We start from the raw sequence: 25,428 nt of genomic DNA, 5'->3' as shown, positions 1-25,428 counted from the left end.
TATAAAAAACACATGTTTGTGGGTTCGTGCCAGGTAAATGTCTCCAAGCTTGAAGAGAGTTGTAATATAATCATTCATGAAATTTTACAAATGTAGGTTGTCTGACATCCATTTCAAAAATCCTGAATTACAAATTGCAGAATAAGAGGAGAATAAATATAACTACTCAAAAAACTCCATAGGTAATCCTATTATGTATTCCAGGTGGGGAACCATAAACTTGTTCTAAGTAGATTAAATGAAGTAGATTAAATAGCAGGAACAAAACTAAAATAATTCCTTTCTTCAGTTTTAAAGTTCAGCCCATTTGTAGCTGGTCATTTAGTCAAATAACAAAAAGAAGCTGGAAAATATGAAAAGCTGAAAGGCCAGAGCCTTGGCACTAACCACTGGTCTAGTGGCCAGGATTCAACTCTCATTGCTGCAACTCAACTTCAATCTCTGGCCAGGAACTGAGGCCCTGTCTCACGCCACCACAGGCCAAGGCCACCTGAGATCAGTACCACTGGGCAGAATACTACACACTCAATCAGGACTTTCAGTCAGGTTAAAAGGGGAAACATCAGAACAAGCATTAAAGACTGCTTTTTCCAGAGAGTATTTAATTAATCCTTTCTTGTACAACAGAAATAAAGGTTTCCATAGATTTTCAGAATATTTCAGAAAGTATATTTACTGACAAGTGAACTTAAGAAGTAGGGAAGAGCTGAATAAAGAAAAAGGTCTTAATTTTCCTTCTGATTTTCCATTTACTACATTTTCTACATTTCTAGAATGAAATTTTTGATTTTTATCTTTAAAACTTAAATATCATTGCTTTGCTCCACTAAAAACTGTATTTCAGTTCAGTTCAGTTGCTCAGTCGTGTCTGACTCTTTGCGAGTCCATGGACTGCAGCACCCCAGGCCTTCCCGTCCATCACCAGCTCCCGGGTTTAGCACAAGAGTGATAACTGAGAGGCTTTTCACCAGCTACAAAGGGTCTCTGACTATATTTTTCCATTTTGCAAAATATCTAGTTTTATTCTTCGTAATATGTTTCATTGAATGCAATATTCTATATTGAGGGTTAAATTCTTCATTAGTTTGGTCTGTTATTGAATTGGTCTCACAACATTTTAAGTTGCTATTATTTATTCTCTCTGCTCCTTTTGCTTCTTTTTCAACCAGTGTGAGTCAACTATAGTTCAAAGTAACGTCTCTCTAGTCTTTGCATATTTAAAAACCTTTTTTTGTGCATTCTGTCAGTTATTCTCATGTAACTACCAGACTTCCTTTGTTCTCCATAGGTTTTATTAATTTATCAAATCATGGTCATTAAGTGCCTTGCTTGAAGTCTAGCCTTCCCACAAAGAATAAAATAGAGAAAAGGAATTTCTATTTCATGCAATGGCATAATCCAAAAATATAAATGCTTAAAATGGATAGGTAAGTTAATTACAGAGAAGGCAATGGCACCCCACTCCAGTACTCTTCCCTGGGAAACCCCATGGGCGGAGGAGCCTGGTAGGCTGCAGCCCATGGGGTTGTGAAGAGTCGGACACGACTGAGTGACTTCACTTTCACTTTTCACTTTCACGCGTTGGAGAAGGAACTGGCAACCCACTCCAGTGTTCTTGCCTGGAGAATCCCAGGGATGGGGGAGCCTGGTGGGCTGCCGTCTATGGGGTCACACGGAGTCGGACACGATTGAAGTGACTTAGCAGCAGCAGCAGCAGCAAGTTAATTATCATAAGTAAAGGTATTCTTGCTTCCCTAGTGGGGCACTGGTAAAGAATCCACCTGCCAATGTAGGAGAGGTAAGTTCAATCCCTGGGTCTGGAAGGTCCCCTGGAGTAGAAAATGGCAACCCAATCCAGTATTCTTGCCTGGGAAATACCATGGGCAGAGGAACCTGGTGGGCTCTAGATCACAGGGTCACAAAAGAGTCAGACATGACTTAGTGACTTAACAACAACAACAAAGGTATTCCTGCTGGGGAAGATGCTTGGGTGCAAGGGAGACTCAACTCGGATGACTCCAGATGTTAGAGGCTGAAAGGCATTTGAATCATTCATTGGGAAATTGAAAACCATAGGAAAGTGGTTGTTGTTTTTCAGTTGCTAAGATGTGTCCGCCTCTTTGTGACCCCCATGGACTGCAGCACTCCAGACTCCTCTGTCCTCCACTATCTTCCCAGTTCAGTTCAGTTCAGTTCAGTCGCTCAGTCGTGTCCAACTCTCTGTGACCCCATGAATTGCAGCACGCCAGGCCTCCCTGTCCATCACCAACTCCCGGAGTCCACCCAAACCCATGTCCATTGAGTCAGTGATGCCATCCAACCATCTCATCCTCTGTCGTCCCCTTCTCCTCCTGCCCTCAATCTTTCCCAGCATTAGGGTCTTTTCCAATGAGTTAACTCTTTGCATGAGGTGGCCAAAGTATTGGAGTTTCAGCTTCAACATCAGACCTTCCAATGAACAGCTAGGACTGATCTCCTTTAGGATGGACTAGTTGGATCTCCTTGCAGTCCAAGGGACTTTCAAGAGTCTTCTCCAACACCACAGTTCAAAAGCATCAATTCTGCAGTGCTCAGCTTTCTTCACCAGAGTTTCTTCCCAGAGTTTGTTCTAATTCATGTCCATTGAGTCAGTGATACTATCTAACCATCTCATCCTCTGCTGTCTCCATTTCCTTTGCCTTCAATATTTCCCAGCATCAGGGTCTTTTCCAATGAGTCAGCTCTTCGTATCAGGTGGGATTTCGCAGATAAGAATACTGGAGTGGGTTGCCATTTCCTTCAGGGATCAAACTTACGTCTCCTGCATTGGCAGGCTGATTATTTACTGCTGAGCCACCAGGGAAGCCCTAAAAAATGGTCAAGCCAAAGAAGCTAATGGAGAAAAATTAACCCCGGGGAAAGTGTTTTGATTCATGTTTTTAGCAAAAAAAAAAAATATGCAGAACTTCTGCGTCTGGGTAGAATGGATTACTTCGTGGTTGACTATTGTTCCTGCAGAGCACAAGGAGATCAGTACCTTAAAATAACTTTGACCTTTTTGTCTGTGTGTGAGTGTGTACATGAATTCTTCAGCATTTTCTACATATGAGCTCATGTCATGTATACACAGATAATTTTACTTCTCCTTTTCCAACTTGGATGCTCTCTATTTCTTTTTTCTTGACTAATTGTCTTGGCTGGATTTTCCAGTACTACAGTGAATAAAAGTGGTGTGATGGTGAGCATCCTTGCCTTGGTCTTTATCTTAGAGTAAATGCTTTTGGCTTTTCAACACTGAGTATGAGATTATCTGTGAGCTTGTCATGCGTGTGTGTTAAGTTGCTTCAGTCATGTCCAACTCTGTGGACCCTATGGACTGCCAGGCTACTCTGTCCATGGAATTCTCCAGGCAAGAATACTGGAGTGGGTTATCATGCCCTCCTCCAGGGGATCTTCTTGACCCAGGGATCAAACTCAGGTCTCCTGTGTCTTCTACATTGCAGGCAGATTCTTCACCACTGAGCCACCAGGGAAGTTCCCAGAGCTTGTCATATACGTCACTTATTATGTTAATGTGCTTTCCTACTAAGTTTGTTCAGAGTTTTAATAATGAAAGAGTAACAAATTTTATCAAATGCTTTTTCTGCATATTTTGATATGAACATGTGATTTTTATGTATTATTCTGTACATTTGGTATATCACATTAATTGATTTATGTTGAACTATCCTTTTAGTTTAGGAATAAGTACCACTTAATTAAGATGTATCATCCTCTTAATGTGCTGCTAAACTTGGTTTGCTAGTATTTTGTGAGGCTTTTGATTCTATGTTCTCAAAGGGCATTGGGTTATCATTTTCTTGTAGTGCTTTGTCTAGTTTTAAAGTCACAGGATACAAAATGAACATAAGGTATATTTCTGAATACTAACAAGCTACCTGAAAAGGAAATTAAGAAAACAATCTCATTTACCACAGTACTGAAAAAAAAAAAAAAACCAACTTAAGGAATAAACTTAACCAAGGTGTTAAAATGTTTATACACTGAAAACTATAAAACACTGACAAAAAAAAAAATGTTATATCCATGTGTTCATGGATCAGAAAAATCAATATTGTTAAAATGTACATAAGTAATCTACAGACTGAGTGTAATTTCTATCAAAATCCCAATGGTATTTTTTACAGAAAAAGGACAAGCAATCCTAAAATTCATATGGAATAACAAAGGCCCCAAATAGCCAAAGCAATCTTGAGAAAGAAGAGCAAAACTGTAGTTATCACATTTTCAGATTTCAAATTACAAAGCTATGGCAATTAAAGCAGTATGGTTCCAGACTAAAAGCAGATATAAAGACCAGTGGAACAAAATAGAGATCCCAGAAATAAACCTCACGTATATGGTCAACTGACATTCAAGGAGATGCCAAGAATGTTCAACAAGGAAAGGATCATCTTTTCACCAATTGGTATTGAGAAAACTGAATTTACTCATGCAAAATGCTGAAATTGGACCCTTATCTTACACTATACATAAAAAAATCAACTCAAAATGTATCAAATGTAGGACTTGAAACTTTATAATTCCTAGAGGAAAATACAAGAGAAAAGTTATGTGACATTCATCTGGGCAATGGTTTCTTTGAAATGACACCTAAAGCACAAACAGTAAAAGCAAAAACAGACAAGTGAGACAGCATGACACTCAAAAATTTCTTTGCAACAAATGAAATAGTCAACAAAATTAAAATATGTCCTACAGAATGGGAGAAAATATTGGTTAGCTCATATATCTAATATGGGGTTAATATCCAAAATATATTAGGAATTCATCCTTAATTCAATATCAAAAAAAAACCACGAAAAACTAAACTGATTTAAAAATAGGTAAACATAAATCACAATCTTATTGAAATATTTTCTTTGTACGCTAGACACACACACATACATGTAAATTCTTAGTTAATAAGCTAAACATTTTCTACCCAATCTTTTAAGGGCAACTTACACTGAGAAAAAGTGAAATTTGAGGATTCTGAATTACAGATCCTCTATGATTGAGTTCATAATTTTTCAAAAAGAAAATTTCTTACATATTGCTTAAAATTTGTTGCATTACTATTATTTGTTTCTGAAGACATCAATGACAGAGATCATGGGCCAAATAAATGCCCTTCTTATAATGAAGACATTTTTAGCTCTTTTAAAGGTTAAAAAAAGATAGCTTTTTAGACTAGGCTGCAGAAATAAGATGACAAATGGGATGGAAAATGTCACAGTGAGATAGGCATAATATGATGTCACTGTGATTTGACCACCTGAGAAGTGGACCTGTGGCAAATAGTATAGCTCCAGTGCCAAGACTAAATAACAAATTGTCATTGGCATGGTAAACTACAGATTTAAACATGAGGTCCCTGAAGGAACCATACCCAAATCTGAGAGATCTGCTCTTGTATCATCCAGTTTATTTTAAGGAATGGAACAATTAGTCACTTAATAAGTGTTCTGGTTTAAAAAACGAAACACGAAATGACAAAGCAACTTAAATATTTCCAAAGAAGACATATATATAGCCAATAGGTACATGAAAAGGTGCTGAACATCATTAACCATCAGGGAAATGTAAATTCAAACCACACTGAGGTTTCACTTCACACATATTAACATGGCTATTATAAAAAAACGGATAGCTGTTGGTGGACATGTCTCATACACAGTTGGTAGGAATATAAATTGGTATAGCCACTGTGGAAAACAATACGGAGGTTTCTCAATAATTAAAACTGAACTACCATATGATCCAGCAGTGCCTCTTATGGACATGCAGTCAAAAAAAGTTAGACATGAAATTAATATCTTCAGTCCCATTCTTTTGAACTATTCAAAATAGTCAAGATACAGATACAACCTAGTCATCCATCAACATTTAGATAAAGAAATATGGTATGTCTGGTATGGTGTGTCTGTGTGTATACACACGTGCACACACATACACACACACATATATATATGGAAATTATTCTAGCTTAAAAAAGAAGAAAATTCTGTCACATGCAACAACATGGATGAACTGAAGGAACTTATGCTAAGTGAAATAACCCAGTTTACAGAAGGAAAAATACATGATTCCCCTTATATGAAGTATCTAAAACAGCCAGACTCATATAAATAGAGAATAGAACGTGGAGTTGCTATTCAATAGGTGTAAAGTTTCAGTTATACGAGATAAATAAGTTGTAGAGATCTATTATATGACCTTGTGTCTATAGTTAACAGTACAATATAGGCACTTAGAAATTTGTTTAGAGGGTAAATCTATGTTAAATGTTCTTATCATAGTCAAAGAAATTCACTTTGACTAATATGTTCAGAAAATAGTAGAAAAAGATGAGCTAAAAGGAAGAAAATAATATGGCTATCATCCAGTAATTAGAATGTATGTCATTGGAATTTAAGATGGCAACCAATAGATGCAACAGCACATTAAAGAGTAGAAAATAGAATTAGTGAACTGGAAAGAAGAGCAGCTGAAAGTAAGTAAGCTGAAGCAGAGACAAAAAGAAATATAAATATAGAAAATATGCAGAAAAAATACAGATAGAGTAAAACTTTCTCACACACATTTAAACAGAGTCTGAGATGGAAAGGAAGAAGAATGGCATGGAATCATTATTTGAAACAATCCTGGATGAGCATTTTCCAAAACGAATGAAAGATACAAACTTGTAGACTGAAAAAGCTCTAATACTGAAAGAGAATAAATAGAAATAAAAAGAAAACCAAAGATAGATACATCAAAATAAAATTACTGAAAAATGAGGACAAATAGAAAACCTCAATATGCCAACAAGTTATTTTGTGTATTTCAGTAAGTCAATTTTATTATAAAATTTAAAGGAAATTCAAGGATGAAGAGGATTAACAAGATAATAATGAAGAAGCACAAAGTAGAAGGATTTAATCTGCAAAAAGCCACTAATTTATATGTAATTCTCAGAAATTAAGACACTGTGGCACTGGTATAGGAATAGACAATGTGCCTATATTAAAAAAAATAGAGAATACATGAATAAACTCATGAATATATAGTCACCTAATTCATATCAATGGTGGCAATGTAGTTCAGTGGGTCAAGGATGGCCTTTTCATTTCATGGAACTGAGAAAATTGCATATCCACATAGAAAAAACAAAAACAAGAAACTTGGCCTTAAATTCATACCGTTCTCAAAAGCCAACTTCGGATAAATTGTGAAAATTAAAACAATAGAGCTTTTAGAAGTAAACATAGGAAAATTAAACATAGTCTGAATAGATAAACAGGGAGAAAGGTTGAAAATGAATATTGAAGGTGGCTTTTTGTGGCAATACGCATAAGAATTTGGTTTAGTTGAAAATTTCAGTAATTATAAAAATACTACTAAGCTGTGTTTGAAATGCTTCATTTTAAAAACTAGGCAATAAAATTCTGTGACTGTGGAAAAATGCTGATCAGCATGAAAAAATGTTTAAAGGATACAGGTGTTTTACTCAGATATGTATTCTGCTCATATGATTCTGCAAGAATTGGTTAACAAAAGAATTCTAGCTTGTGCAAAGGACCAGAATAGATGCCCCTGAAGGAGGCAAAATTAAAAACAGCTTTAGAATCACCATAAAACAACACAGGGGCATATACAGAATTAAAAATGAACACTTGCATGACTATTAGCACATTTGGAAAATAAAATGTGTTTGATTTTTCTGTGCTATATGCTTTAACACATGTGGCTGGCTTTGCAGGCAGCATCTGTTCTTGTCCCTACTAAACTGTAAGTCAGAGCCGGCATCTTTTTCCACTGAGTGTTAAAAAAGAAAAAAAAAAAATCATTAGTGAGCAGTTGAAGATTTTTGAGGGGAAACAGAACTTTTACTTTAAACCTGCAACTGCAACCAACTTAGTTGTTTATAAATGTGTATTTTCTTCTAAGTCTTTCTTTGGCTGTACTTCCAACCTAGGATTTTCTCCTTGATCCATTTTGCTTTTTCTGCTCTCTTTTCCTCTGACACATCACTTTCCCTTTTTAACTCAGATCCCCGGGATGCATGGTCTAGATCTCTGCTCACAGGGTTGACCTTTCCAGCCAGGTCACCACTCCTCTCCAGCAGTCCCTATATCCACTAACCTTGGTGAATAACAAACATTCTTTCTTTCTCATTTGTATTATTTCCTGTAGAAAAATATCTGGGCATCACCCACCCAAAATCTTCTCAAGGAGAAGACAACACCAGGATTTCCTTGGGATTGCCAGGGCTCCGTGGATTATTTGCTTAAACTCCTCTCCCAATCCAGAGGTAACAGAGCTTTCTCAACGTCTTCTTTTGGGGTAGTGTTTCCTATTCCAGTCTGATGACTTAACTGTGGACAAAGTCTCTGCTTTTGAGTCTGGGTTTACCCCTCTCTGTCTAGTCAGGCAAAATTACACTTGTGTCAACAGAGGTCAGTGGAAAAAAGTAAAGTGAAAGTGTTAGTTGCTCAGTCATGTCCAGCTCTTTGTGACCCCAGGGACTGGAGCCCTCCAGGCTCCTCTGTCCATGGAATCCTACAGGCAAGAATCCTGGAATGGGTAGCCATTCCCTTCTCCAGGGGATCTTCCCCACCCAGGGATCGAACCTTGGTCTTCTGCTTTGTGGGCAGATTCTTTACCATCTGAGCCACAGGGAAGCCCTCCCTCAGTCAAGCAAAATTATACTTGTGTCAGCAGAGGTCAGGCTTCCCTGGTGGCTCAGATGGAAAGAATCCACCTGCAATTCTGGAGACCTGGGTTCAAAAGATCCCCTGGAGAAGCAAATGGCTACCATTCCAGTATTCTTGCCCGGAGAATCCCACAGACAGAGGAGTCTGGCGGGCTGCAGTCCATGGGGTTGCAAAGAGTCGGACACGACGGAGCAGCTAGGCACACAGCACAGGTCAGTAGGTATTCTTAATTCAGGATGTATGCAATTATTATTGCTACAAAAGGGGAGGTTTAGAGGTGAACTTAAAAGTTCAGTCCTTACCTATTTAGCACATTTTATCCTCCGAGCTATAGCCCACCTACCAGAAACACCTTGAGTCCCTAATACTGATATCTCTGGGTTTCCCGGGTGGCTCAGTGGTAACAAATCCGCCTGAAAACGCAGGAGACACTGGAGATGCAGGTTTGATCCCTGAATTGGAAAGATCCCCTGGAGGAAGAAATGGCAACTCACTCCAGTGTTCTTGCCCGGAAAATCCCGTGGACAGAGGAGCCTGCCTGGCAGGTTATAGTCCACAGAATTGGACACGAATGAGCGACTAAGCTGCTCACACCGATCTCAGCATTCCTTTCAAACCCTCTCATTTCATGAGCTTAATTTCTCCAGAAGATTATGGTTTCTACCCTTAAAATAACCAAAATGAATGGTTGTTTCTATTTCCTCGTGTCTTGGAAGGCTCTCTGTTTTTATTCCCAAAATCTGTTTTTCCTGCCTCAGGTGGTCCTTCCAGTTCTATGTAGGACAACCACCAGACCACAATCAAGTTCGTGGGCAATTCCAGTGCCAAGGGCAAGTTCAGGAGGCCAACTTCTTCCTGTTCTCCATCTCATATGATCTCAGGCAGATGAGACACGTATTAGCAATCTGCAGATGCGCCGATTTAAAATGACAGTTGAAGTTTCAAGTCGGCCATTTCTTTTTATTTACTGAGGGCAGGCATTGCTACTTTCGTCTTCTTCCTTTTGAAACAGCTAAGAGCCAGTTATAAAGGGGCGAGTTTGTTTTTTAATGAATTCAAGGTCTTTGCAGGAAGGCTAATTTATAAATTGCTCTTAAAGTACTATTTCTGAGTAGTCCCAGTATTTTCTCTGCATCATATTTCAGAAGGCTTATTACGAAGTCTCTTTAGTGTTTCAAATATGTGTAAAGGTATTTTATTTTGTCTTTTTGATTTAGAATCAAAACCCTCTGATCTCAGCCCCAGCTACTTTCCACTTTATCATATAATGCCACCAAAAACAGAGAGACGCATCCACATTAGGTAAGTCCTAGCACTGGTCTTACAAATGATTTTGTAATCTCTTTCATTTCTCTACTTTAAGCCTGTTCCTTCTGAGCGTTTCAGTGGCATATTCTAGCCACAAATCAAAATATTGTTCTCATGTCACTTGCATTACACTCTCAATACATTTCTCTATTTTCTGGCAGCTTTCAACTTCACTAAATCATTCTAATACTTGATGGATGACCAAATCAGCCGATAGTGTACTTTCTCTAGGGAATTTCACCTCCACAGGTGACATCTGTCATGGACATTTTATAATAATCTTTGAAATGTTTTAATATCTTAAGATTTAGCTAACTCTTGTAGCTCAGTTATATATCCATTACTAGCCTAAAACTTCAGAATGACATTTCTTAATTCTCTCATTCAAATATATAGAATGGTTCATGTATTTAACACTTTATCCGCCTGCAATGTGGGGACCTGGGTTCGATCCCAGGGTCGGGAAGCTTCTCTGGAGAAGTGAATGACAACTCATTTCAGTATTCTTGCCTGGAGAATTTCATGCACAAAGCAACCTGAGGCTACAGTCCATGGGGTTGCAAAGAGTGAGATGCGACTGAGCGACTAACACTTCACTTTCTTTCACTTTGAATCTTTTCATATTAAACTGCACAATGATCATCTCATAATTTCTCTTTCCTATTCAGTCACATGCCAACTACCATCACGGTGTGTATCACTTGGCAACCATAGTGAAGAAACACTCTTGCGTCAATTTTATCACAATGATTCAATCCAAAACATAGATGAGAAGAGCATCTCCATTCAGAAATCCCAGATTCAAAGCATTCAGAGTATAACCCATGTGTTGCTCCCTCTGGGGAGCTTCTATTCTTGTCACACTTTAGTCCTAAAGGAGTACTCAACACGTGTTCAGATTCAACCACAAGGAAACACCGAAATCAGGAGTGAGTTAGATGGACTCCCTAGTAATTTTGTGGGGAGATGGAGGGCTGGCTGGCTGTGAGCTCCACCCTGTAAACAAGTCTGTGTGTGAGTGCTGTGCTCAGTTGTGCCTGACTCTTTGCAACCCCATGGACTGTAGCCCACCAGGCTCCTCTGTTAGTGGAATTTTCCAGGCAAGGATACTGGAGCAGGTTGTCATTTCCTGCTCAAGGGTATCTGCAGGACCCAGGGATGGAACCCTTGTCTCTTGCCTCTCCTGCATTCTCAGGTCAATTCTTTGCCAGTAGTGTCTTTAACTAATTTGTTAAAGACAAATTAGTTTTTAAAAATCCCTGCAGGAATTTCTGGTCCTCAATCATCTTGTTTGGTTAAATCGCCAGTCTGTTTCCTTTTCCCTTGACTTCTCTACTATTTTCTCATATCACACATCATATCTTCCACTTTCACAAATACTCAATAGACATGTGGACTTGGGTTCTCCCTTCCTTTTATGTAGAACAATCCCATCAGGATTCTAGCCTTCTTCAGACCTCTCCAGAATGTCATTGATTTAAACTTTTACCCATATTCTCATTATATCATAAACTTGTTTGAGGTTTTACTTTTCTTGTATAATCAACAAAATATTGTAAAGAAATTGTCCTCCAATTAAAATAAATTTAAAAAAGAGAGAAAAATATTCTAAATGATATAACTTATAATGACCCTCTATGCATTCTACAAGGGCTTCCCAGGAGTTTGGGTGGTAAAGAATCTGCCCACCAATGCAGGAGCTTAAGGAAATGTGGGTTCCATCCCTGGGTCACGAAGATCCCTTGGAGGAGGAAGTAACCTGCTCCAGTATTCTTGCCTGGAAAACCCCATGGACAGAGGAACCTGGAATGCTACCATCCATGGGAGTCTGAAAAAGTCAGACACAACTGAGCTTGCACACACACACATTCGATAACACATTATAAATGTGAGTTTTATAGAGATTGGCATAAGCTGCATTTATTGCAATTGTATCTTATTTATATAAAAAGAATATGTTCAAACTTACATCTTAATATGCTCAAAATTATATCTTACTTACATAAAAAGAATATACTCAAACTGAAAAAGTGGTATATACTTAACAGATTTTTAAGTATATAATACTTTAGTATTATCTACAGGCAGAATGTTCTACAGGTGACCTCTAGAACATTCATCTTGCAAAACTGAGATTTTATATCAATTAATTAGGGAGTTTCCGGGTGCTGAGACAGTAAAGAATCTGCCTGCAATTCAGGAGACCCAGGAGACTTGAGTTCAATCCCTGGGTCGGGAAGATCCCCTGGAAAGGGGAATTAGCAACTGCCTATTAACCTCTTCCCCCAATCCATGGAAACCACAATTCTAATTTTTGCTCCCTTGAGTCTAGTTTGTTACCTCATGTAAGTGAAATTGTGCAGTATTTGTCTTTCCGTGACTGGTTTATATCATTTAGCATAAGCGCCTCAAAGTTCATCTATGTGCCTATACTACAGGCATGAAAAAGAATGAAATTGGATCTCTATCTTAAACACTACATACAAAAATCAACTCAAAATGGATTAACGAATTAAACATAAGATCTGAAACTATAAAGCTCCTAGAAGAAAAATAGGGAAGCCTTTTTATGTAAGAATGACTACATGGTAAACTTTGTTGTGATAAGCCATAAAGTCTTTGCAGTGTGTTGTAAGTCTGCACATCCTAGAAGTATTACCGTAACACTGAAACACATAAGCAGGTAGATGGATCTTTGTAAGAACTTTTACAAATATCCTATTTCATTATTTTCTGGGGTGGATAATATGAACTCATTTTTATTAGCAAGAAAGCCAAACATATTTAAACATAATAAATGCTTACATTTAGCTACCATGAACAGCGACTTGTGTTATTATTTGAACATTTTACTTACATCTGACAGATGGCCAAAAGTTGGCTTAGCCGTCTGAAGCATAAGTTGCTTGGTCACTGGGTCTAATGCTGGAGGAAAACCAAACAAAATATATTAGAATATCATGAAAAGAAACAGAAAAGCAAAAATGGAGAAGCGGCTAAAAATAGCTTTATCACTATTTTGAAATAAAAAGACAAAATTGGATTTTTCCCTAATAATAAAATTGGCTCACTGAGGATTCTTCTTAAATTCACATTCACAGACAACCAGATAATCACAGAGAATTTTAGCATGAATTATTTAATTTATACAATGTCTAATTTCAAAATTAGAAATGATGTAGTACTTAATTAGTGGCAGATATTATCGGTTGCCTATACCAAAGCTATCACCTTACTCCTTGCCGGAATCACTTTCCATGACAGAGGCTAAAAATACCAGTATATGCTTATTATATAAGGTACTATGCTCTGAAGTCTTGTGATACAAACTAATTTATCAACCAAACGGGGGCATATTTGAGAATAAAAGGGAAGTATACATAATTACATCTACCACTGTGGACAAGAATCCCTTAGAAGAAATGGAGTAGCCCTCACAGTCAAAACAAAGTGTCTAAAATGCAGCACTTGTATACAAGCTCAAACACAACAGAATGATCTCAGTTCATTTCTAAGGCAAACCATTCAACATCACAGTAATCCAAGCTTATGCTCCAACCACCAGTGCCAAAGAAGCTGAAGGTGATGGGTTCTATGAGGCCTACAAGACCTTCTAGAATTAACACACACAGAAAAATATGTCCTTTTCATCACAGGGGATTGGAATGCGAAACTAGGAAGTCAAGAGACACCCAGAATAACAGGCAAGTTTGGCCTTAGACTACAAATGAAGCAGGGCAAAGGCTAACGGAGTTTTGTCAAGAGAATACACTGGTCATAGCAAATTCCTTTTTTCAACAACCCATAGTCAACTCTACACATGGACATCACTACATGATCAATACCAAAATTAGACTGATTATGTTCTATGCAGCCAAAGATGGAAAAGCTCTATATAGTCAGCAAAAACAAGACCTGGACTTGACTGTGGCTCAGATCATGAGCTCCTTATTGCAAAATTTAGGTTTAAATTGAAGAAAGTAGGGAAAACCACTAGGCCATTCAGGCATGACCTAAATCAAATTTCTTATGGTAATGGAGTAGAGGTGATGAATAGATTCAAGTGATTAGATCTAGTAGACAGAGTACCTGAACAACTATGGATGGAGATTCATAACATTGTACAACAGACAGTGACCAAAATCATCCTAAAGAAAAAGAAATGCAGGAAGGCAAAATGGTTGTCATGGGAGGCCTTACAAATATATAAAGGAAAGGAGAGAAATGAAAGGCAAAGGAGAAAGGGAAAGGTAATCCCAACTGAATGCAGAGTTCCAGAGAATAGCAAGGAGAGATAAGAAGAGATTTTTGAATGAACGATGAAAGGAAATAGAGGAAAACAATAGAATGGGAAAGACTAGAGATCTCTTCAGGAAAACTGGAGATATCAAGAGAATGTTTCACCCAAGGATAGGCATGAGGACAGACAGAAATGTAAGGACCTAACAGAAGCAGAACAGATTAAGAAGAGGTGGCAAGAATACACAGAACCATATAAGAAAGGGATTAATTAGCCAGATAACCAGGATGGTGTGGTCACTCATCTACAGCTGAACATCCTGGGATGTAGAGTCAAGGGGGCCTCAGGAAGCTTTACTATGAACAAAGCTAGTGGAGGTGACAGAATTCCAGATGAGCCACTTAAACTCTTAAAAGATGAAATTGTTAAAGTGCTGCACTCAATATGTCAGCAAGTTCAGAAAACTAAGCTGTGGTCACAGGACTGGATAAAGGTCAGCTTTCACTTCAATCTCAAAGAAGGGAAATTCCAAACAATGTTCAAACTACTATACAATTGGGCTCATTTCACATGCTAGTATGGTTATGCTCAAAATTCTTTGATCTAGACTTCAGCAGTATGTGAATTGAGAGCTTCCAGATGTACAAGATGGATTTCAAAGAAGCAGAGGAACCAGAGATTAAATTGCTGACATTTGTTGGATCATGGAGAAAGCAAGGGAGTTCCAGAAAAACATCTGCTTCTGCTTCATTGACTATGCTAAAGCCTTTGATTGTGTGGATCACAGGAAACTATGGGAAATCCTTACTGAGAGGAGAGTACCAGACCACCTTACCATCTCCTGAGAAATTTGTATGCTACTCAAGAAGTAACACTTAGAATCGGTCATGGAAGAACTGATTGGTTCAATATTGGAATTGACTGGCTCAATAAGGACTATGATATGCTGTATATTAACACCTTGCTTATTTAACTTATATGCAGAGTACATCATGCAAAATGCCAGGCTGGATGAATCACAAGCTGGAATCAAGATTGCTGGGAGAAACACCAGCAGTCTCAGATATGCAGATGATATCACTCTAATGACAGAAAGTGAAGAGGAACTAAAGAGCTTCTTGATGGGGGTGAAAGAGGAGAGTGAAAAACCTGGCTTAAAACTCAACATTCAAAAAACTAAGATCATGGCATCTGTTCCCATCACTTCATGGCAAATTCGTGGTGAAAAAATGGAAACAGTGACAGGCTTTATTTTCTTGGGCTGCAAAATCACTACGGATGGTGACTGCAGCTATGAAATTAAAAGACAGATGCTCCTCAGAGATAGACAGCTTATTAAACCTAGACAACTAATAATCTAGACAGTTTATTAAAAATCAGAGACATCACTTTGCTGACAAAGGTTCTGTAGAGTCAAAGCTATGGCTTTTCCAGTAGTCATGTATGGATGTGAAAGTTTGACCATAAAGAAAGCTGCTTAATGCCAAAGAATTGATGCTTTTGAACTGTGGGGCTGAAGAAGACTCTTGAGAGTCCCCTGGACTGCCAGGAGATCAAACTAGTCAATCCTAAGGAAAATCAACCCTGAATATTCATTGGAAAGACTAATGTTGAAGCTGAATCTCCAATACTTTGGCCACCAGATACGAAGAGCTGACTCATTGGAAAAGACCCTGATGCTAGCAAAGATTAAGGCAGAAGGAAAGGGGATGAGATGGTTGGATGACACCACTGATTCAACGGACAGGAGTTTGAGCAAACTCAGGGAGATGGTGAAGGACAAGGAAACTTGGCGTTCTGCAGCTCATGGGGTTGTAGAAATTCAGACAAGACTTTAACTACTGAACAACAACAAAGTCCATTGGATGGATGTACCATGCTTCTTTACTTATTCATAAATACAGTTAGGCTGTTTCTACTTTGGTGCGATGAACACTCATGTAAAAGTTTTTGTGTGGACCTATGTTTTCAACTCCCCTGAGTATACACCTACAAGTGATATTACTGGGCCACATGAAAGCTCAGTTATTTACTTTTTGGGAACTGCTGACTATTTTCTAATGCACCATTTTACTTTCCCACAGACTATGTATGAGGGTTCTGATTTTTTCACATTCTCATTAACACTTATTATTGTCTGTGATTTTTATTTTGTCATTCTAGTGAATGGAAGTGACATCACATTTTTCTAATTAACATTTTTCCTAATTTGGAAACATGCATCCAAAATAATTTGCTCACTTTTTAAGTGTTTTTGGTTATTTTGGTAGAATTTCAATAGTTCTGTATATATCTTACTGTATATATATATATCTTACTGTGTATATATACTGTATATATATATTACTAGACTGTAATCAGATATACAATTTGCAACTCACATATCTTCCATTTTATGCATGCATGGCCTTTTTAGTTTCTGAATAATGACTTTAATGCACACAAAAGCTTCATCTTTTAAAAAAAATGCTATTAACTTGTTCTTGTTCTTTAAGCATTATATGTAATGATTTCTTGTTCTTTAAGTATTATATGTAGGAACCATTGCCTAATGCAAGGTCATGAAGATTCAGCTCTCTTAAGAATTCTATAAATTCAGCTGGTATATTTCAGTATTTGGTGCTTTTTTGGCCTCCAAAATCACTGCTGATGATGATTGCAGCCATGAAATTAAAAGACCCTTACTCCTTGGAAGAAAGGTTATGGCCAACCTAGATAGCATATTTAAAAGCAGAGGAATTACTTTGCCAACAAAAGTCCGTCTAGTCAAGGCTATGTTTTTCCAGTGGTCATGTATGGATGTGAGAGTTGGACGGTGAAGAAAGCTGAGCGCCGCAGAATTGATGCTTTTGAACTGTGGTGTTGGAGAAGACTTTTGAGAGTCCCTTAGACTGCAAGGAGATCCAATCAATCCATCCTAAAAGAGATCAATCCTGGGTGTTCATTGGAAGGACTGATGTTGAAGCTGAAACTCCAATACTTTGGCCACCTCATGCGAAGAGTTGACTCATTGGAAAAGACCCTAATGCTGGGTAGGATTGGGGGCAGGAGGAGAAGGGGACGACAGAGGATCAGATGGTTGGATGGCATCACCGACTCGATGGACATGGGTTTGGGTAGACTCTGGGAATTGGTGATGGACAGAGAGGCCTGGCGTGCTGCGATTCATGGGGTCGCAAAGAGTCGGACACGACTGAGTGACTGAACTGAACTGAACTGAACTCTGTTAGAAGTTAAATAAGCAGGTTGACAATATACAGCATTGACATAATCCTTTCTCAAGTTTGAACCAGTCCATTGTTTCATGTCACGTTCTAACTGTTGCTTCCTGACCTGCAAACAGATTTCTCAGGAGGCAGCAAAGGTGATCTGGCAAGTGATACAGGGAGGCTCTAGGAGCTACAAGGATGCCTGCCTGTGTTCTGAGACTGCTTCTCTGATAGCGACACCTGATATTTTCCCACTTTATAAAACTTTAAGAACCTGAAGCAGGACATTTTAGGGAAATCTTCAGGATAACCAGAGGCCATAAAAGACCCTATGAGGCAGTAGTTCTTAAAGTGTGCCCCTCAGACCAGCAGTATAAGTACCAACTGGCTCCTAGTTAAAACTACATATTTCTTGGGCCACAACCTGGACTTAATGAAACGAGAAACTGAATTTGAAGGCCAGTAGTTGACATGATCTTGGAGTCCCATTAGTGCTCCTGGAGACAGCCACCACTATGGCAAAAACTAATGCCACATCTCCAGAGAGAGCACAGGCAATGTCCACGTGAGAGGGCACCTCCTGAGCGGCGCCCCTCTTTATGGTATAGCAATAAATGCCAGCTGTTGCTCACTTTGCTTGCCATCTTCAGGGCTTACTGGAGACTCAGAGGACCCCTCTCCACTTTGCCTATCAATCCAACAAGTGGCTTGCTGCTAGAGGAAACAGACATGTATCATCTGGCACCTGGGCCCCAGAGGGCTGAGAAAATAACAGCTTCTTGACACACCTAAAACTCATTTTGGGAAATGTTGCTTGTGAAGCTCAATTTTATCATCAAAAATGGATTATCCATTCAAGCAATATATTCTCAGCAGCTTGCAAAGTGAGATCAAAATCACTAAGTACTTGCACATATTCTCTCATTATAGAAATTACTTTTTTAATAAGAATATACTTTTTTACTTTGGTTATAAAAAATTAGTATTACATTTTGAAAAAAAAAAAAACTAAAGGTATAAAGAAAAGTACATAACAATGTAGCCAGTGATGTCTAATTAACAGTTCTTATATTACCACCTGAGGTATAATATTATTAGTATATATTTATGAACTCCTCCTTTGCTAACCTTCTACCCACACATATCCAGTACATAGTATTTCCAGGTGTGTATGTTGCAGGCACATTAAAATAGAATAGCAAAATAAAAGAAGAAATAAGACAATTTGACGAACAAAATAATAACATAAACATTTGTTCAAGTGGTGGCTAAGCTGTTTAGGCTCACCAGTTAAAATTCAAGGGTTATAATTAAATAAGAGAGTAAAATCCGCCAAAGTAAATGCTTAAAATGACACTAGTTGTTAAAAATAAAACAAACCTTCAGGTGAATTAAAACTTGAATTATTTCAAAATACAGGTAAAGAAATTTCAACTAGCAAGAAACACAAATAAGAAAATATAATGTCTCCTAGTATATTATGAAAATGCGTATTTTTCTTGGTAATTGTGCCATAAAGATCTATGTTCATATGAACTTGGAAAACAATCTGTGAAGAGAGAACATGCAGATGATTGTTAAAGCATCGGAACACAGATCCGTCTTAATAAAAATTACTTGTGCATTTTAGGCACGTTACTCTTTTGTCTAACATTTGAGAGTAGAATGCTAGCCATAGACATTGGCCAGAAGTGATATGTTGATCCAGTATTAACTGCTTTGCTTTTGTTATCTTTATACTTTGCAGATGTTACTTCATCCAAGTTTTAATATTTAAAAGGAACACATATAAAATAACATGATATATCAGAGGAATTGGGATGTTATAATAGTCAGTATATTTAAAAAATGAATGTCATTCCCCAATTTGTCAAAATGGATGAAATGAAGGATGTAAATATCTCAATTTAACCTGAAAAACACAGGTTAAGTTATTTAAATTTTTTTCCTGACCTTTATTGTATTATAAATCTAAGGTATTGAAGTTACCTCTGATCATTAATAGTAGAGGCAAGGGCAATTTGGTGGACTTGTGCCCAAAAAGCACTAATGAATGTCGAGGTAATCCTCATAAAATTTTAATCAGTTGCAATAATTAGAGAGAAAAAAAACTTATGTCAAGTATTTCTCTATACAGAAAAGCCATCTGTGTCAGAAAATCACATTCTGTTTCAACAATATTATTTGTAGCTATTCACTTCAAGGCCACTCATCTTAGTATTTATGTAAAAATAGTACCTAAAGTCATCACAATAGCATTTGTTACATTACTGCTATGGTTCTTTAACAGGAAAATTCAGCTAATTTACCAGAAATGTTTCAGTGTATGTAACTTGGTGGGAATTTAGAAAGCAGTAATGAATATATTATAATTATTATAGAAATATATGTAAAAAACCTAAAATAAAAAATAACATGACATCTCAGGAGAAGGATAAAAAATTGTCAATAAATTCCCAATAAAACTTAAATAATTCAGTTTATGGTGGGGGCTTATTATTTACTCTGTGTTTATTAAGGTATTTTTAAGAACAACTTAACTGGCTGGCTATAGATCAACATCTTTTGGCAATAGCCCACTGTGAGAATTTTGTAGAATGATTTTTTTTTTAAATATGTTTGTGAATGAGACGAATATATATTTAACTCAACTAATTCTGCCTATGAAATGCCTAAGCTTAGCTATAGATAGAAGGAGTTGATACCTTTTATGAATTGCAAGTTTTACATGGATATGTAGGGAATTATGTTATTCATTCATTCATTAAAAAATATTTATCTTCAATTGCATACCAGAAATAAAGATAAATAAAGCATAGTTATGACTTTGGACAGCCATATACTCCAGTGGTACATGCTAAGTCCCTTCAGTCATGTCTGTCTCTGTGTGACCCTACGGACTTTAGCCTGCCAGGCTCCTCTGTCCATAAGATTCTCCGGGCAAGAATATTGGAGCAGGTTGCTATGACCTCCTCCAGGGGATCTATACTCTAGTGGTAGGGAGAGACAAATAATTAAAATAAAATATGAAAAATCATATAATAAGTGGTATGGGAGCAGAGTAGAAAGAGAAAAGTACCCCAAACCCTTGGAAAGGATTCAGAAAAGTATTTCAATTAAATGGAATCTCAAGTATAGTAGTAGGAGTTAAAATTCTGTTATTTTCTGAATTAATAAAGCATACATTAAAATTCATGGCCAGTATGGGACCCTACATTTCAAAATTGGAGTAAATCAGGAAGATATCTGGCAAGCACAATGCTAACTAGAAACAAGCCCTTTGAAGTAAAGTAAAAATCATTGATATTATTTAGTTAGAAAGTTGTGACATCATGTAAATGGAAAGTTGTTGTTTCTTCAGATTCTTGTAGAACAAGTCACAACAAGCCTATCAAAAATACATTATATTTCTGTTCAGTCGCTCAGTCGTGTCTGACACTCTGCGACCCCATGGACTGCAGCACACCAGGCCTCCCTGTCCATCACCAACTCCCGGAGTTTACTCAAACTCATGTCCATCTAGTCGGTGATGCCATCCAACCATCTCATCCTCTGTCGTCCCCTTCTCCTGCCCTCAATCAACATTATATTTGGGACTTTGCTTTTGCTTATGATGGACTAGATTGTGTCAGACCAACTCTACTGACAGGAACAACTAGAAAAGTTGGGTAAAATACATTAAATCTCTTCGGAGGCATCAGAAAATTACCAAGACAACCAAAATTTGAGGGAAAAAAAACCTCAGAGAGAATGGAAAATGAAACTGTAGCTCAGTGCCATTTTTTCTCTCCTGATGTTTGCCGATTCCTAAGCAGGAGAAAGCCTAGAGGTTCAGAAATAACTAGAGGCTGGTGTGTGAGGCTAAGAAGCTATGTAAATCTTTTGGCAATCTTGCAGTTCAGGGAAGGGAGAAATGAAGCTCAGGGCCAATTAAGAAGCCTGATTAGTATGCCAGATCCTAAAAGGCTACACTCAATGTACAAGGGCAAATCTGAAATAGCCCAGCCTGAAAAAAACTGAAACCCAGCTTTAAATTAGCTCGGTTTCAATACTAGATTCAGGAGATAAGTCAGAAATATGCAAAAGTAAATATCTACAGGAAAGATGAGATCATTCAGAAATAAAAATTATCCCTACTATATTTTTACACAATAATTAGGATTCAATCATATATTACCAGGCTATCACCATACAAGATAAATGTATATAAAAAAAAAAAAAGAGAAAAAAAATAAAAAATAGAGATTTAGGAAGGTGATATAGATTTTAAAGTTATAAGGACTCTAAAACAATTTTGATTTATTGATTTATGGAAAATACATTTTAGGATAGAAAATTTTAGTAGCTAGCTAGTTTCTGTTATTAAAGAAGAAAAAGGTTACAGAACAATAAAATAACAAAAATTAAAGACTTGATAGGTGGGATTAAGAAGATTGGAAGATTAATGAATATGGATTTATTCACAGAGGATTAATTAATTGATATAGCTCAGAAGGAAACGCTTTGCTTGAACCATGGAAAGAAAATTCAGAGAAAAATTTCAGAAAATGTCTGATATACCAAGAATCATAATCCCATGAAGAAAGTGGACAATGCAGTAGAAGCAATATTGGAAAAGAGAATTACCAAGAATTTGAACCATAAAATACAAACAAAAAAATGTAAAACATATTGTATTGAATAGAACTAAAGGGGAAAAGTGAAACAATAAAGAAATATATCCACAAGACACTGTAGACAACTATCTTCAAGAATATGAGGCAGACATGCACTTCAGTGAAAGAATATAAAAATCACTGTATAGGGGAAAAAACTTCTCATCTAATGAAAACATTAAGAGAAATTCACTAGGAGAAAATTCAAACCAAGAAGTGGGAGAAAATATATTCAATACATACATCTGACTCATGTACGTAATTTACTGAAAAATCTACAAATGAATAAAAATATAGACCACTAAATATTCAAGTGAACAAATGGATATCAAAAAGGATAACCTAATCACAAATGAAAATATTTTAATGATTATTCAATGTTATTATTCCTCAAGGTAATGCAAATTGAAACTATAAGGAGATTACTTCCTATCCACATTGCTGGAAAGACAGAAAACACAGGGAGTTTGCAAGGATTGAAAGTAATGAGAATTCTTATAGACTGATAGGTATAGAGAAATTTGTGCATATCAATTTTCAGTACTTACTAAAATTGAATATATGCATAAACTATGACTTAGAAATTCAATTCTGAGAAACAGGACTACTTGAAATACATTCAGTAAAAGACATTTACTAGAACGTTAAAATGTTCATGGCAGTATTTTTTCATAACAAACACAAATTATAAACAATACCAACTTACTCAACAATATCAATCAACAATAGAATTGGCTAAAATGTATAGTATAATCAGATAAGAGGATATCATTCAGCAATAGAAATAAACAATATTAATCTAAGCAACAACATAGATGAATCTTGCAAGCACAATAATGAGCAAAAAGAGGCCATAAACTTAAACTATACCCTATATTTCCTTATATAAAACTTAAAAATGAGCATAGCTTCTTTACAGAATTGCCAGCAAGAATGTAATTTACTTTGAGGATGTAGATAGGTTTTTTACATAACTGGGAAAGGTCAAGAAAGGGCTTCTGTGGTATATTAAAAGTCTGATTTATACCCTGTTTCTCAATCTGGGTCTGCAGCCATGGGCAGCCATGAAGATGCTACCAGTGGCATGTAAACCCACATATAAGCTACATATTAGTGAATGAATATGTTTTTAAAATATTTTTAAATGCATTGAGAATTTATTCTGATACAAAAATCACTTAAATTGTTATTGAATTCACAGTAGCTTTTTGCCATTGGATAGGCAGTGGCACCCCACTCCAGTACTCTTGCCTGGAAAATCCTGTGGATGGAGGAGCCTGGTAGGCTGCAGTCCATGGGGTTGCTAGGAGCCGGACACGACTGAGCAACTTCACTTTCACTTTTCACTTTCATGCATTGGAGAAGGAAATGGCAACCCACTCCAGTGTTCTTGCCTGGAGAATCCCAGGGACGGGGGAGCCTGTGCCATCTATGCGGTCGCACAGAGTCGGACACGACTGAAGCGACTTAGCAGCAGCAGCAGTAGCATTTTATCAATCTATAGTTACCAATATAATATCATATTATAGATGTTTATAAAATATTTAACATTTAAAATGTTCCCAGTTCATAAACAAAGGTTGGAATCAACAACTTAGATGATATACTGAAATACAGGTCATTAAATGAATGGTTATCTAAAATCTCTCTTGATTATATAATTATTTAATTAAAAGAAGATATATTTCCAGATGATATAAAGTGTCAAAATAATCTTGTTGTTTTGGTGAATCCCAAAAGAAAGCTCCACGTCAAGGCCCTCAGAGAAATATACTGAAAGATGCAAATGTGTAGAGATTTCACATTGTCACTAAATGATTAATCTTCCTAATTACACCTGTTATCAGATATTTGATGTTTACCAGAGCTTAAATTTTCAGTGGTGAATTAGATATCAGTAATTGTAATATTTCTAATATGAATCACAATAAAATCTGAGATAGTTTGAAAATCTCTGAAATAGTGACCCCGGCACATTGGCCAGAATATTGAATACAGGCTTTCCTTCTGCCATTGATATTATTAGTCACATTTAATGCCAAATAAGCTGTCATAGCTCAAGGATGGCGTGTTCAAGACATGCATAGCATGAGTAATTCTCATGTTGTCTCCCTTGCTTTATTCCTTCCATGTGTTACTGTTTCAGAACATAAGCCACGCAGTTGTTGACTCATTCAGGTCTCTCACAAAATCAAAGATTAAGAACATCGGTAATCTGGTCTGAAGCAATAATAAACTATCTGTGCTTCCCCAGTAGCTCAGCGGTGAAGAATCTACCTACAGTGTAAGTGATACAGGAGAGTGGGTTTCGGTCCCTGAGTCGGGAAGTTCCCCTGGAGGAGAAGACGACAGCCCACTCCAGGACCCTTGCCTGGAGAATCCCGTGGACTGAGGAGCCTGGCGGGCTGCAGTCCACGGGGTCACAGAGAGTCGGACACAACTGAGCGCCTAAGCCCAGGGATCCAAAGGAGCTGTGAAAACACAAATCTTGTGTGCTGCAGCAATAAAAAACACACTTTAAAACTGTGGTTGAGATAGTCACCGGATTTACTTAGAAAACACTCACTCTTTTAGTCTCAATAGTAGGAGGAGTAAAGATAATAATGACAATAGTGATAATAATCATCAAAAACAATACTTCCCTTCAGTGAGTGCCTGCCCGGTGTGAGGCATTGTTCTAGGTAATGAACAAACTATTTCATTTAACAGTGAGAAGAATAAGAATATAGGACATTAAAGCCTTGTTTCCTGTTAATATGATTTTCTTTAAAACCTCAGGAGGCCTCTAATATCCTTATTTCAGTTTTATCCAGTTGGCTAGGAACCATGCCTAAAGATGATACTTAGGCAGTTTTTGTAGGTAGAACTTTCTGTTTCCTCACCGCAAGCCTTTGTGTACTAAGTTCCCTCTAGTTCACAAATTAATAGTTTCAAACCGAGATACACCAAAACCTATATGATTCTGTCCTCCAGGCTACGTTCCAGAGATTTCTTCAATAAGAAAGAATTGTTCTTCAACAATTACCTAGGGAACCTTTTAAAAAGCCAATGCTCTTAATACTTTCTAAGAAAAATTAATTAAATAAGAATTGCAGGGCTGGAAACAAAGCATCATTATTTTTTAAAAAGCCATGTGCAGCCAAAGTTGAAATCACGGGGTTAACCAAAGGTATTTAAAAGAGGGTTAAGAGTTCAGACTTATATTTTGAGTAATCTTATCTTCTAAGAATTCTATCTTTCTGTCAGTTATCAGACCTTAAATTTGGATTACAGTGTATTTTCCAGCAATGCAAAGAATC

At 37.1% G+C, this 25,428-nt stretch overlaps 1 protein-coding gene across 11 annotated transcripts in view; it reads right to left on the bottom strand.

Annotated features, from left to right (window-relative positions):
* CNBD1 (cyclic nucleotide binding domain containing 1) overlaps positions 1-25,428 on the bottom strand; it is a 441,461-nt gene that overhangs the window by 55,651 nt on the left and 360,382 nt on the right. For all 11 annotated transcript variants that reach the window (XR_014055766.1, XM_081496826.1, XM_081496830.1 and 8 more), the window contains one exon: positions 12,883-12,950. Coding sequence is in view for 10 of the 11 variants with exons in the window: in XM_081496826.1 (XP_081352952.1) it covers positions 12,883-12,950 (68 nt within the window). In the remaining variant the exon portion in view is untranslated. The remainder of the gene's footprint in view (positions 1-12,882; positions 12,951-25,428) is intronic.

This window comes from Giraffa tippelskirchi, chromosome 6 (assembly GCF_054371585.1).
Source record: "Giraffa tippelskirchi isolate mGirTip1 chromosome 6, T2T-mGirTip1v1.2.pri, whole genome shotgun sequence".
In the NCBI taxonomy this organism is placed as follows: Eukaryota; Metazoa; Chordata; class Mammalia; order Artiodactyla; family Giraffidae; genus Giraffa; species Giraffa tippelskirchi.
This window is presented reverse-complemented; position numbering and strand designations above follow the sequence as displayed.